We start from the raw sequence: 15,027 nt of genomic DNA on the forward strand, positions 1-15,027 counted from the left end.
TGATTAATTAGGATTTGGCAGGATTTTTTTAACACAATTATCACAATGTCATCCTTCAGAGATATTGGCAGAGCAAACTGCCGTCGAAATTCTTCGAAAAAAGCTGGTATAGTCCCTCGAGCACCTATGAGCAAGCCGAATACCTCCACGTGAATTAAGGCATATTTCAGCTTGAAATAGTTGACTGTAGGCTCTTAGATCGACTTCTTCTCAAGGTGGACCTCGGCTGACTGATGACATTCTACAGGGACATCATTTTATTTTTACTTCAATTTTTATTGTACCTGCGTTTCTAAACGTACTTGACTCTCACCCCTTTCACTAATGTCCTTGCCAACGTCAGTCACACAAACTTACGGCCGCTGTTGCTAGCAGTGAAGTACAGTGTGTTTCAGAAATATGTTGTTTTCTATAGAAGAAAGAGCTTATATTATTGAAGTTTATTTTCACACAAGTATGGTGTGTAGCATAACTGAATTTATCTGTGTAGACTGAGCACAAGTGAAGATTAGAGGTACCGAAAGTACGGTACCCTATAATATGGTACGGTACTTAACAACATTATTTAAACAAGAGTTTTGTTTTACTATTTTTAGGTATGAAGGACGATGATGGAAACTGAAATTACAATGTAACCGAATGTGAACAACAGTTTTTTTTTCACAGTTTCCTGATTATATCATTACGGAATATTTTCGTAAAAATGTCATTAATCTGGTATATAAATTTAGAGTAACAGAGCGTACAGTGTAAGATGGCCAACAAAGGTGACAGAAGATGCTATAGAATATGCTAGAGAAAGGATGCAGCGAGGTCGTAATTAGTCGGTCAAGAAGTTAGCTGTAGAAATTAGGGTTTCTTAAGGAAGTGCTCACAAAATTCTCAGGAATAAATTAGGTTAGTAATATGCTGAATAAAGTAGACATTATATAATGTATATAACCGCCTGAACAATTGAGTTTGTGAAAAAAAATTGTTGCTATCCTACGTGTTTTGATAAAAATACTGTAAAGTAATGACCAAACTGAAAATCGTAATACTATATTTCCCTGTAACATAAGTGGATACACTACTTTTCTCTCCTCCTATAGCTAGTAAAATGATTTGTTTACATATTGCAGTGGCAACTCCAAACTCCTGTAATGGAAGGGGGGTAACAGTGTTTCCGAGTATAGCCAGGTTAATGTTAAAAATGTTGGTAAAAATAAAGTGATGTCCCTGTATTTCAAAACGTATCGTGGGATCCACAATGATGCCCTGTTTAGTGTCAGCATTGTACGCTAAAATATATACTCGTCTCGTTGACCCATTTTCAGCTAGACAGGAGATTTCTTCTTCTACTATCCAGCCCTTATTTCTTAATGCGGCAGCAATTTTGAATCTTACAAGATGATGTCTAGAGTTCCTCAAGAGCAATCCCTGTTCACAGAATCCCAAGACGTGTGCTAAAGTTTCAATCTCAGGGCAGCCATGTCTGCACCGGGTACCGTTGAGAGATCTGCCGGGAACGGAACGAACAGCTGCTAAATTTGCTGTCATTTTCAGGCTAGATATCCATTCATTAGTCGAAAGTCCTTTCTTGTTTGCAATCCAACTGTTGGCGGCTGTTACTTCGCTATACATCTCAACACCTTTTCCCCGCCCTGAAAGGGTCTTCCATGATTCTCTACAAACTTGATATACAATCACTTGTAAATTAAAAAAAGAATAAGAACTCTGACAGAATAAGCTGTAACTTTATTTATTAACATTAAAATTGAACGTAAATTTAAACAATTATTAAATGTTATGGGATAAAGACTGTCATTCTCTTTATTTATAGAAAAAGATTCAGACATTTCAATTTCACATATTGCAATAGCTTTTTATTTATCTGAACAATGCATACACGTAAAAGACAGTCGTATACCTAGACTGTGGTCGTATCCAACAAATAAAACAAAAGAATACAAAAACACGGCCACCTAGAAAATTACACATTGCCATTAACAAAACGACAAACGTTCAGTTCAAAAATGAATACGTAATAAATAAAATAAAGATATAAATTATAATTGTGCAAAAAAATAATATTCAATACACAGACGTCGAGTACATAACAGAGTCTCGGGAATTAAAAAACTTGGCGCAAGCACCTCTATTATATAGCATTTACCAACCTGAAATATAATATTTCATAAAGGAAAGGAAGAAGCCAAAATGACAAAAAGCGCCAAGCAAATAGGTACACTTTCTCATTACATTATTAAACACTGTAACTAATAAAACCACTATTTGTATAACTTACTATGTCAAATGAATTGTCAAACTATTACAATCCATCTATAATTTTAATCAACAGTCAGCTATGTGAAAATGATTATTTTTGTTCAGACAAGTAAACGAATATGTTGTGAATTCTATTACAATTTATAATTTATTTTATTAAATTATTATCCAAAAGACTTACTTTCATGAAATTATTTACTGTGCACGCAAAAAGCGTTATTTATCCGAGATATTAATTGAATTCATATTTTGTAAGCTGTATGTGTGTTTGTACGTATGTACAGTAGTGGCAAAAAAAAAACCGGACTGACCATTGTAGCTGATTTCAGAGCCTTGTTCACTCCAGAGATCGATAGACTGGTAACTAAGACTTTCGTGGTTCGAATCCTGCCTGGAAGGAAACTTTTTTTATAATAATAATAATAATAATAATAATAATAATAATAATAATAATGATTTATTTTAGCCGGCAGAGTTAAGGCCGTAAGGCCTTCTCTTCCACTCAACCAGCAAAAAGTGTATATACATATGCATGAACTTACAAAGAATCCAACAATTTGATTGAGATGAGAGTTACATGTATACAAAAGTTATTTACAAATTAAACAACAAAATACTATGAACTATTAATTAAACACTGAAATAAACTGTGTAGCAGAATTAAACTAAAATACATAGAATGTTAATATATTTCAAATAATATTAGATAATAGAAAGAGATTATTACGAGACAATTAAAATACAGCACAATCAGGATGATGTCTAAAGAAAAAAGTAACAATGTAGTCAGTGATAGTTTAAATCAGTATGATTGGAGTGAAATGCTAATAAGGTTATCTTTTAAGCTGTTCTTAAAGGTGTTTATTGTCTTGCAGCCCCTAATACTTTGTGACAAGGAATTCCATTGACGCGAGGTGGATATTGTAAAAGATGATGAATAACAAGATGTTCTATGAAGAGGTATACTTAGCGTGCCACAGATAAGTGATCTGGTATTTACGTCGTGGTTAGAGTATAGATGAGAGAAACGAGACGAAAGGTAATTTGGTGTTGAAGTGTGCAGAATTCGAAAGAGTAAAGACAAAGAGTGTAAAGTTCTACGTTCTTTAAGTCGGAGCCACGAGAGACTTGCGAAGGACGGTGATATGTGATCATACCGTCGGATGTTGCACACGTATCTGACGCACATATTCTGAGCTCGCTGTAACTTGACTGACAATTCAGAACTTAGGTCACTTAACAAAACGTCACAATAATCGAAGTGCGGCGTTACTAGGGTTTGCACTAGGGTAAGTTTTAGTTGCTGGGGCAAGAAGTTTCTCAAGCGACTCAAACAGTGAATGGAGGAACAGATTTTTTTTATCGTTTCTTTAACTTGAAAATTCCAACTTAGATTATTATCAAAAAAGAAGCCAAGATTTTTTACGACAGATGAATAAGGGATTAGCGTGTTGTTAAGAGTAACAACTGAAAGATTACTGTTATTAAGGGAGTTAACTAAACGCTTATGTCCAATAATTATGGCTTGAGTCTTACTTGGATTAAGTGCGAGTCCGAAATTGGCCGCCCAAGTGGAGACAGTGGCTAGGTCACAATTTAACTTGTCAATCGATTCATTGATCGTATTGGGTCTGGAATGTATGTAAAGTTGTAGGTCGTCCTTTTTGTTCCTTATTCAAATTTATTCCCAATACTTTTCGATTGCTGGTAAAATTCATGTTCTGGGAATAATAAGTTAATTAAGTAGTAAAATATCGCTGCAATCGAAAAGTATTGGGAATAAATTTGAATAGGGAATAAAAAAATGTTTCCTTCCCAGGCAGGATTCAAACCACGAAAGTCTTGGTTACCAGTCTATCGTGCTCTGGAGTGAACAAGGCTCTGAAATCAGCTGCAAGGGTCGGTCCGGATCTTTGCCACTACTGTACATACATAGGCCTACATACATACATACACATACACACACACACACACACACACACACACAAAGACAGAACATAAAAAAGGAAGAAACTGGAAAGGAGGGAAGTAAAAATAAAAGACTTCATACGTTTCATGGAAACATCTAATGAACCATGAAAGTAGCAAAAAAGAATAATGCATGTAATTAGTCATTTGTATTAATTTAGGTTACACAAAATACATGACGTAAGAATGTCTTTCTAGTCTCTGGTACTGGCAATTGCACATCACGTTGAAAATAACAACATTGCTGAAGGTCAAGTTCTGAACTGCCAGAGAATGATTAAAACTGAGTCTCCCCACTTCCGGGAACACGAAATAGAGATTAGATATAGAATATGCAAAACGTTTGTACTAGGGTGTTCACAAAACATAAAGACAGTAGGCTCGAGTTAGCTCTGCGGTTAACGAAAGACTACTCAGGTTCAAATCCGGCTGAAGGAGAATCTTCCATCCCAGTGTAACTTCAGAATGGCCACTCAGTATCTTATAACTGAACGTGAATGATTTTCATGTGGGGGATGAGACAAACTGACGCGCTATTCGGTGGTGTATTTCTGAAAGGAAAAGTGCCCTGGCTCTGGGATTTCGACTTATAAGCTCCTGGGCCATTCTGTGAACAGAAAAGTTGTTTGCATATAGGACCATATTCATAGACATTCTTAGCGCAGGCTTCCGGTGGATGATCAGCGAACTAATGTTTTTCGTATTCATAAACCAGTGTTAGCGATATGATATGATATGATATGATATGATATGATATGATATGATATGATATGATATGATATGATATGATATGAGTCCTGTATAAGTAACCAGTCGATAGCCGGGGCTAGTTTAGCACGCTCGTAGCGCGGGCTAGCGAAATGTCTATGAATAGCACCCATAGAAAACAAAATTGGAGGAACTTCCTGATAGCAAAGATAAAGAGGTTGTTGAGTCTGAAGAGTAGACTTCACTATGAAATGATTTAAATATTAACAAAATATGACTTTTTATAAATACAAAATTTTACGATATTGTGAAAATCTGAAAAGTGCCCTGGCGCCGCCTGGTCTCGAAAAATAGTACCTTGGCAACGCCAGGGCCCGCGAGACCTGAAAGACATCTTTGGGGCTATTACATCACAGTCTAGTATATACAGTCATGAAGCTTGAGTTGTGAGGGTACTAGGAACAATAGACTGTGCCGGTACTATTTCGCATTGTCTGTGATGAGGCGATAGTAGCGATCCCAGTGGTTAGCAACTATCTATGGGTGCATATTCCCTACGTATTGAGCTTCGTGACTGTATATACTAGACTATGATTACACCCTCTATACGAGCCCATTTTACTACCTCTAAATTTTAATTTTGACGTGAACAAGAAATGGACGGAAAATTTTGCCTGAAGTTTTCTTATTTATTTACGTGCAGTAAATCTATGACGTTGCTCCCATCCTGAGGAAGACATGCTAAGAATTTTCCTCAGCCGGGTACAAAACACTCGAATTTCGGGTCCATGGCAAACAGTGTAACCTCGAGGACGAATAGACACACATTTTCTTTGTGCCTGGTTGGCGCGTAGAACAGTCTTGCGATGGTGACTAGTAATTTCGAGCTAGAGCTCTTTTTATGCCCGCTGCGCGCGCGCGGAGCTCTTTTACCTGTAAACATTGCTAAAGGATGTACAGATCTTAGTACACAGCGCATCATGACGGAACGGAAGCGCTTAAAGCTTTCAAGGAAGAGTGGAAGATACAATATTTATGCTTCGAACATGGTGATGAAGTCCAGTGTTTGTTGTGTAAGAAAAAATACCATTTGCAAAAAAAGCAACATAAAACGGCATTATGACACGCAACATAAAAAAAATACAGGCATTCTTATTCAGGAGAAGAGAGAAATAAATTGATTTCGGAATTGACACCGAAGGTAAATTAATTTACATTTGGGTCAGTAAATTGTATCTAGATTCCTTTTATTACTTTATTTTAAATGTATTGTTGATATTTTATTTGTTCCTTGTTTCTGGATATTTACTTTTATTAGACTACGTGTTTTTTAATTTAGAAATAATAATTTATCTTTGATTGCACTTTAACTTATACTACTACTAAGCTCAAAAAGCTAATTCACTTTTATTCCAATAACTATTTTCAAGATTTTGAGCAAATATGAACTAAACATTTTGAAAACTTTGATGCAAGGAGCTTTTTTAGTAACGTCAATATAAAATATACTTAAAAATATAATTTCAAAATGATTAGACCTAATTGCACCAAATTTTGTACAGATGATATTATTATAGATTTGTTTATATAGTTTAAATTTCACAAATTTTGGCCGAAAATTGTGGAAGTTTTAAAAATCACACATATCCCCTTAAATGATTGACCCCAAAAATTACGATGGCTCTCAATATCTTAATTTAATCAATTTGTTTTTTCGTGTTAAGTGCATCTCACAAATCACTCTAAGAAAACTCATTACATAATCACGACTGAGAGTAAGGACTATATTTTCACAATCACACAATCAATATAGACTACTCTATTTCAATCAATATTGTCATTATTATTTTTTCAACAAATACTCAAAAGTACTTAGAGATCACACACGTCGAGCAGGTAGACCCTATTAGTTCCTCCTAACCAATAAAGTGAAGTATTTGCATAATAAATAATTGCTTTTAACAAGAAAATGGTTTGCATACAATTAACTTTTCCTATTTCTCTTTTTATTCCTAAAAAACCCTTCCCTTTGCAATTTGTTTATATATGTACATGTATATTAAATAACTGAATAATTAACCCTATTACATATCCAGAAATTTAGTAACGCAAGTTATTGTACTAATTGCTGCCTTTATTCGCTGCGTGTGCATGTACATCCCTGTTGTCTACGTTACGACGCTACGTAGTGGATGCGCTATGCGCTCGTGATCAAGGTCGAGTTAGTATTTACTAGTATTTAGTTATTTAACCTGGTAGAGATAAGGCCGTCAGGCCTTCTCTGCCCCTCTACCAGGAGATTCCAACTACAATATGAACAATAAAATTACAATTAGTATTAAATTTACAATTACAATTACAAATAACATTACAATTAGTTCTTCTACCATTATATATTTATCCATGATTGGGAGCTAATATCGTCTCAACTCTGGCGTAGAAGGTCACCATGTACACTATACATATTTCATTGTAATTAGAGATAAGTTACAAACCAGTTTGTTTTATAATATAGCATTTCTACCAGAAGACCTTATAAGAGACTGGTTGTAGGCATGAAGAAATTCCTTGAAAGTGACTGGTTGTGTTCAGCACTTGAGCAGGGAGTAGGAATGTGCATGGCAAATATTGCTAGACTTAAATATGTACCCATTACTGCTGTATTATTGGAAATATCTTTTTTCGCTTAATAAAATGGTTCTGTCTAAGGAAGGCAAACTTTCACAACAGGAAATTTTGAGAAAATCTTTGCTATATATTGCAAGGCCAATTATGAATGATGTGTTAGTTATTTATAAACTCATTGGTAAATTAATTAATTTAATTGTAATATTAACACGTATCAGCAGTCAGAGAGCAATGAGGCTGATGAATTTATTAATAATTATTATTCATAATTTAAAACATAACAAAAATTATGTTTCTAACCACAATATTTATTTAACCCTACTGTTTTTGTCACTGTATAACGTAATACTCATTAATTAATTTATTGTATCTTTATAGTTATTGTAATTGAATGGATAGAAACACATTTTAGATGTACAAAATCGTATTTTTAGCTGTCTGGTATTTTTTAGGTGTCTAAAGTTGATTTTAAGGGCCTAAAAGTCCGAGGTCTAGACATTACACATTTCCACCGTAAATCAGTTCAACTTTGAGAAAATTCGTATATATACTCGTATAATATGAAAATGTAATTATAGATAGCACAGTTTTGTTGGCCCCTCTATATATTTTATGCTCGACCATGCCGAAATATAGTAATTATACACCTGATAGCAGTCCTCATGTCATTAAAGTACACCTATTCATTAAAGTTCAGGTTTTCGATTATTCTCGGATATGCAATCGAAAGACAACGAGGGAAACGTCGCGGAGGCTGGAAATCCAATACTGTCGCAGAAGGTTATGTTCTCTTACTATAATAATTAGCGCTAATTGTAAATAATATTCAAATAAATTCAATTTGTCATCTCGTTTTTCAATTTTAAATCAATTTCCAGGTTATATCAAAATTAGTTCATGTTATTCTTTACATTACATCAAGGTCAATGACATTATTGTTCCTCGGAAAAAATCAATACTTTCGCGTCTGCGCACATCTCACAATATACGAGCTATGCACAAGGTCACTTCCGATCTTCAGTCAGATACAAGTAAAATGAATACTTCTGAATAATTTCAAGTTAGAAATATGGTCGAGCATAAAAAGTCATATGAAACTTGCCTATAATGGTAATTAAGACGCTCGTATGAAAATTATGAAACTCACGTGCGCTCGTTTCATAAACAAACATGCTCGCGTCTTAATTACTATCATTATAGGCTCGTTACATAATGTACTATTACGACTTAGGCAGATGGGTGCATGGTAGCGTCACGGTTAAGCAGTTACTTTGCAAGTTTGAAAGTAGCGGGTTCGATTCTAGACGGGGTTATGGATTTTCTCCATTGATCCAATTCCTCCGGCTGCATCGTAGATCTGGGGTTCACCCAGTCTCTAACATAAATTAATTACAGGGGTATTAGTAGGAGGGGGGAGTAAAGGCGGCATGCTCGAGGACTGACATCCTACTGTTACTAATGTCTATTGTCTGCAAAGGTGTGAGCCTCAACCTGCCGCTATCCTGTGCGCCACCATGGGCTGTAATAGTGGAATTTGGTACAGTATCTATATTATAATTTGAAGTGGTTATGGAAATTACGACGAAACCGTAAAATCATTAGGTATGTGTTATAAATCAATAAAAATGATTTAATTCCGGGATTTGGAAAAAAAAAAATTTTCAATGAAATGTTAATTTTCCTGTTTTCCGAAAACCATCTGTTATCAATTTGCAGCAATAATTTATTTTTCAGAATGGCTTTTAGAAGACAAAACAGATTCTAATAAGCATTATCGCGAAGGGTATGACCTACTATAAAGCCAGCATATGTACAGCTCAGATTCACTAACGTCATAATCAAGGCCCGGACCTTGGAGACTTGTGTTGCTGCACGTACGTAAGTAACCGACTTCAATGTCAACATAAACTCATTCCAACCCCGCTTCCGTAAAGGAGGTACTGTCAGATCCGCTTGAAAAGTGACTTCAGTCTAGAACAACATATATTTTATTAATAACCTTGGGAAATACATTGAATTTAATGGTGTGCTCTGTACGTTTTATTACAGTGTATGACTATGTACATTCGAAGGTTTTCGAATTGAAAACTTTTTCGATTGTCAGTTAGAACCGATTTTAAGCGCGAAAAACTTCTTTCTACGTCATAAGACGTGACGGGTGCAAACTTAAAATACTAAATGTATTCACTGTCACTGTTATGTGTTTGATTTTCAGTACTTGCTAGCTGATCACGTATTTGGCAAAGATCAGAATATCCAACATTTTTGTCAATAATTGTTTTCAGTTTTTGTGTCACTGCTTGGGAGGGCCCCTCTCTGACTTGATCTAGGGCTGTGGACAAGTCTTGTACTACTTTAAGAGACTTAGATATTTCCATGGCACTTGTTTCCAACAGCTTAATATATTTCGACAAATCCTTGAACTTCTGTTCAATATACATAATGTGGTCTCTTAGCTGTTGCGACACTAACTCTTTAGCTATGGCAACTGAAGAACAATCCTCACTATTGAGCACTGCTAACACGTCTACTATTTTTTCGTAGTATTTTCCATAGTAGCTTGCAGCATCCAACCAAGTACCCCAACGTGTTATGATTGGCTTCGGAGGTAAGGGAATTTCTGGCGCTATATTTTTAAATACTTGTAACCTAGTAGGTGCCTTTTAAAATATTTGTTTCATATTTGATATGAACCGGTCCACATCTGGATAGGAACTCCTCACAGTCTCGGTTACTCTGTGAAGACAATGAGCGCAAGACAAGTCATGTGACAGACGTTAGGGTAGCTTAATTTTATTTGTCTGCCTGCTTTCATCATGTAAGCAGCGCCATCGGTGACTAGCAGGAGGATATTTTCACGTTTAACTCCGTCTGGCCATAAAAGAGACATTGGGTTTTCAAATAGTGTTACAATGGATGCATGATTCACTTTATCAAATACCTCTGCGGTTAACAAAAACTTTTCACCAGGTCCATCAGGACTCAATGTTCCGACAACGACATGTGCTACAAATCGCCCTGTTTCATCAGTCGTTTCGTCCACAGAAACCCAAATCTTATTATTTCCTACCGCTTTCCTTATTTGATTTAAAACATCTGCATAACAATCTGGCAGATAGTTCTTGCGAAGAGTTGATTCGGAAGGAAGTTGTTTTTCTGTATATTTTTCTATGAAGTTCTTAAAAAAAACATTCTCTACTTTATGGAATGGAATGTTGGCCCCCACCATCATCTCACAGACGTCCCGAAAAAATGTAGACTTCCGACTTGAGAGAGAAGTAAATGGAACTTTGTTTACTTCCTGCTCCAATAAAGCTACACTTGCCTTATGTTTTTTGTGTTGCAATGTCTTTCAGTGAATGCTCGTTTCCAGCCTCTAGTTTGTGTGCGACACAATCTACAGATTATAAATTCTCCATTCGAAGAAAATATTTCACCTCCTCCAAATTCCCCCACGAAACAATTCACCTACAATTCAAAGTAGTATTGTTAAACTTTTATAACACCACTTCTAATAACACGTATGTTGTGAGTTCTCAAAACGTCCGCTTACCTGCACTTCTTTGAATGTAATTGGCTTCGCCATGACTCGGTTACCTCGTCCGTATGCTGTACTTGCATGTGCCCGCTTTGTTATTACCGTAGTTGTGACTGTCACTGTGCACTTGCAACGCAAACTACCAGCACAAACCCCCCGTCCTATCTGAAGCCATAGTCGCGCGGAGAACACAGACGTACCGAACATCCGTGGCCTGGTCATAATTAATGACAATATTGTCAATCTTCATTTGTGTAATTTCCTGAGAACGGCTCTACAGTGTGTTTAAAAAATACGGGGCATAATTTCAGGTATGTATTTCCCACATGTAGACAATCAAAATAGTTCATTACAACATGTGTCCGGAAATTCTTTATTTCCGAGTTATGCCCTTCACAACATTGAAATTCACCGGAACGTTTCTCTTTCCGCAGGTCGTTGCCGTCAAAGGAGACATTAAGAGGGCACTCTGACAGTTCATTCCGAGGCGAAGGTTACATTCAGTGTTGTGTAGGCGTTAGACTGTGCGACATGTATTCAAATCAAGAGCTGGCAGAGATACACTTCATGTACGGTAAGGCGGACGACAATGCTGCGCTGGCTCGTCGTTTGTACCAGGAGAGGTACCCACAGCGACAATGTCCAGATCGGAAGACATTTGTATGTCTCCATTACCGTCTGTGCGAGTATGGAAAATTTAACTCTCCTGGTTTGGGAAGGGGACGACCAAGATCTACAACTCCAGAAGTACAGGAGGAGATTCTGGAGGCTGTGAACATGACTCCTTCTATCAGCACACGAAGGGTAGCGTTGCAAGTCAATGTTCCTCATACGACTGTCTGGAGACTTTTGAAAGAGTATCAATTGTATCCTTATCATATCTGAGGACATACGCAATACTCCTGGAGTTTGGGATCGTGTTCGCAGGTCAATGAGACATCGATGTGAGCTCTGTATTCAAGCAGGAGGTGGACATTTTGAACATCTTCTGTAATGACAACGACCTGCGTAAAGAAAAACGTTCCGGTGAATTTCAATGTTGTGAAGGTCATAACTCGAAAATGAAGCATTTCCGGACACATGTTGTAATGAAATATTTTGATTGTCTACATGTGGGAAATACATACCTGAAATTATTCCCCGTATTTTTTAAACACCCTGTATATTGGTTACTAAAAATTATAAAACTTAAGAAGGTAAGGTATCATTATTGCCATTAAAAATTAAGTAGAAAAAAAAAACGTGATGTGGGTCTTTGCCACAAATGATACACATTAATGCTATTATTAATTATCATCATCAACATCATCATCATCATCCAAGGTATAAGCCCAGTAGCCTGTACAGGTCTCAGTAGCTGTCAACAAGTCTTTTTATCAGTCTGTCCGGAGTTCTTCTTCCGTGTGGTGGATACTTTACAATTTGGAATGGTAGTCTGTTTCTGTCCATGCGTTGTACTGTACATGATGGATTGAATTTTCTCTGTATTTTTTTATTTTGACTGGTTTGACGTTGAGTTCTGTTAGAATTTTCTCATTGGTTTTATAACCTTGCCATTAATAATTAATTAATTAATTATTATTAATGATGATAGGTTTATACAAGTAGGCTAGCTGTAGAAAATATCTTGTATATAATTTTCTGAGCTCCGCGCCGTGGCGTCGTGGTCTAAGGCACCCTGCCTAGAACTCGCGTTATGGAATGCGCTCTGGATCGAGTACTTGTGGGGAAGAAATTTTCTCATGATATTTCGGGCCAGTGTATAGGACCGGTGCTCACCCAACATCGTTATGAAATTAGGGAGCTGCGATATATAGCGAAATCCGGTTACAAAAGTCAGCTATAGGCCTAACGGCTGTGGGAATCATCGTGCTAACCATACGATATTACTATTCTGGTTGGATGATCGTTCACCTCTGCGATTTGGAGAATTCTGATTACAGAGATGTGTAGAGAACACTGCCATCTATCGGAAACAACTCCAAACTTAATTTTGACCGGAGATGGACAATTTACGTTCAGTTTAGTTGCTTCTCATTTCATTACAAAGGATTCATTGATAAATCACGATTACGGAAACAACATAAAAAATAATTCCATTGCCTACTTATCGAAAGACATTGATAGACAAAATATTTTAACAGGGTTGCACCTCACTGATTTATTGCTTTGCTTTCAATGTTAATCTTCAGTGCAATATGTTTCATTATTATAGAAGCAAATAACTTTCATAACTTCTAGTATTCTTTGTGGAAAATAAATTTGAAAAATCTTTATTTGAACTTCTAACGAACATAATTTGCAGTATTTGCTGCACAAGCCACTAGTAGGCCTATTTGTTAATTATACACAAATTCGTATCAAATAACTATGCATATGATTATACAGAGGTTCCTATTCAGACCGGTTCCACTCCAACTTCTACCTAACAAAACCTGTTGTCGGGCGGCGACGAAGACCGGTCCCACTCTACTCCTTACCTTTCTTGGGACAGGTGCTCCTCACAGTTATTAAGGGCATATACTGGGTGTTCATTTCAAAGTGTGTCATGATGTCACTGTTGATGAGTCAGCGATTTGAAGCGAGTTTCAGCTTTTGTGTCAGAGAAGTTGCCTATTAATCAAGGCGTTCAACCTGAACTTGAGAACGTGTACGGTTTAACTTGAACGTCGTAGCAACAGATGGCGGTCTGTACGGTCTGTGTGCTACCATAACCTCTTTCGAACTGTATTTGTGCGGCCAAGTCGTACGCAGGGTATTTGTTATCATCGGTTGCGTACGCCAACATTCCACAATACAAATCAAATGTTCCGTGTCCATGTTGACCGTCGAAGTTAATATCAACAAATACGTAAGTAATCCTCTTAACCCTCTCCCCATATCCCGACAGTAAGAAAAAACTCACCTCAGTACATGTTTCGAAACAGTTCACATTCCTGCCACTACCAGCGTTACCGTACGTATCGGTAAGTACTCTTCTGAATGAACGCCGTACTTGCTAGGCAACTTCTCTGGAAGATAAGTAATACACCTCTGCGGAAGTGTAGGAAGATTGAATTCTCTAGGCTCATCGACTAGCCACGTGACGGCATACAGCGAGCCATGACACACTTTGAACTGAACACCCAGTAGTCATGAGCAGGCTTCGGACATCACTTTAGGTTACCTTAACTTCTACTATACTGGTACTTTGTTTACAAAGCGAGCGCAGAGGAGAGAGGCAACGATCTCTTGAGCTATTGAGTTCGTGCTGTGCTGAGTACTGCGTAGGCTACAGATAGGCCTATAGGTGGGCCCAGAAATAATAATAATAATAATAATAATAATAATAATATGTTGTGTATATCAATTCTCGATGCCTGTGCGTCCTACTTTAAACAGTTCAAACCTACCCGCGCAAATGAGAGTCGCTGCTTTCTCTCTCTCAGAAAGCAGGTTGGCTCGCTTTTTTCCCTCTTGTGAGGGAGAAAGCAAAGATCGCGCAGCGACGAGTCACGTTGGCAGTAGAAATACCCCCAGGCACTGTGACGTCAACGGCGTCCTCAACCACCATTGTTCCGAGGGGTATAAATATAGCTTGGACTCAAGGCCTGCCATAAAAATTCACTTCAATTAATCCCCAAGGTAAAAAAGGCCAGACCACTCGTTCGCCAGATGGCAAAGAGGTAGCCTACGCCATGGTTGTCTTTTGTTCGGACGTGCCTACACACGGCCACCACTCCGGGAACAGGGAGCCAAGCTGCGCCCCTGTCTCTTGTATTCTTTCTTACACCAGCCGAATCTTCCTCACTTCTTACGTATCCTAAACTTATGTTATTCTCGTCTCGCTACTAGTCTCATCACCACCTCCAACCCACCCACTTCTCTTCCTGACTTCGACTTCCCACTTATCCCGGCTTGTTCGATAAACCACAGTC

The 15,027-nt window shown here is 37.3% G+C and overlaps 1 protein-coding gene across 4 annotated transcripts in view; it reads right to left on the reverse strand.

Moving 5' to 3' along the window:
• The window catches only part of LOC138696688 (insulin-like growth factor-binding protein complex acid labile subunit), a 60,656-nt gene that overhangs the window by 9,657 nt on the left and 35,972 nt on the right, over nt 1-15,027 (reverse strand). The window contains exons 1-2 of one of the 4 annotated variants that reach the window (XM_069821983.1): nt 11,126-11,437; nt 10,898-11,040 (exon numbers count right to left, since the gene is read on the reverse strand). The exons of 2 other annotated variants lie outside the window; for them this stretch is intronic. Coding sequence is in view for 1 of the 2 variants with exons in the window: in XM_069821978.1 (XP_069678079.1) it covers nt 11,126-11,332 (207 nt within the window). In the remaining variant the exon portion in view is untranslated. Of the gene's footprint in view, nt 1-10,897; nt 11,041-11,125; nt 11,440-15,027 lie in introns of those variants that run through there. One more of the 4 variants, XM_069821978.1, reaches the window with a different exon arrangement.

The sequence above is a fragment of the Periplaneta americana genome, chromosome 3 (genome assembly GCF_040183065.1).
Source record: "Periplaneta americana isolate PAMFEO1 chromosome 3, P.americana_PAMFEO1_priV1, whole genome shotgun sequence".
Classification (NCBI taxonomy): domain Eukaryota; kingdom Metazoa; phylum Arthropoda; class Insecta; order Blattodea; family Blattidae; genus Periplaneta; species Periplaneta americana.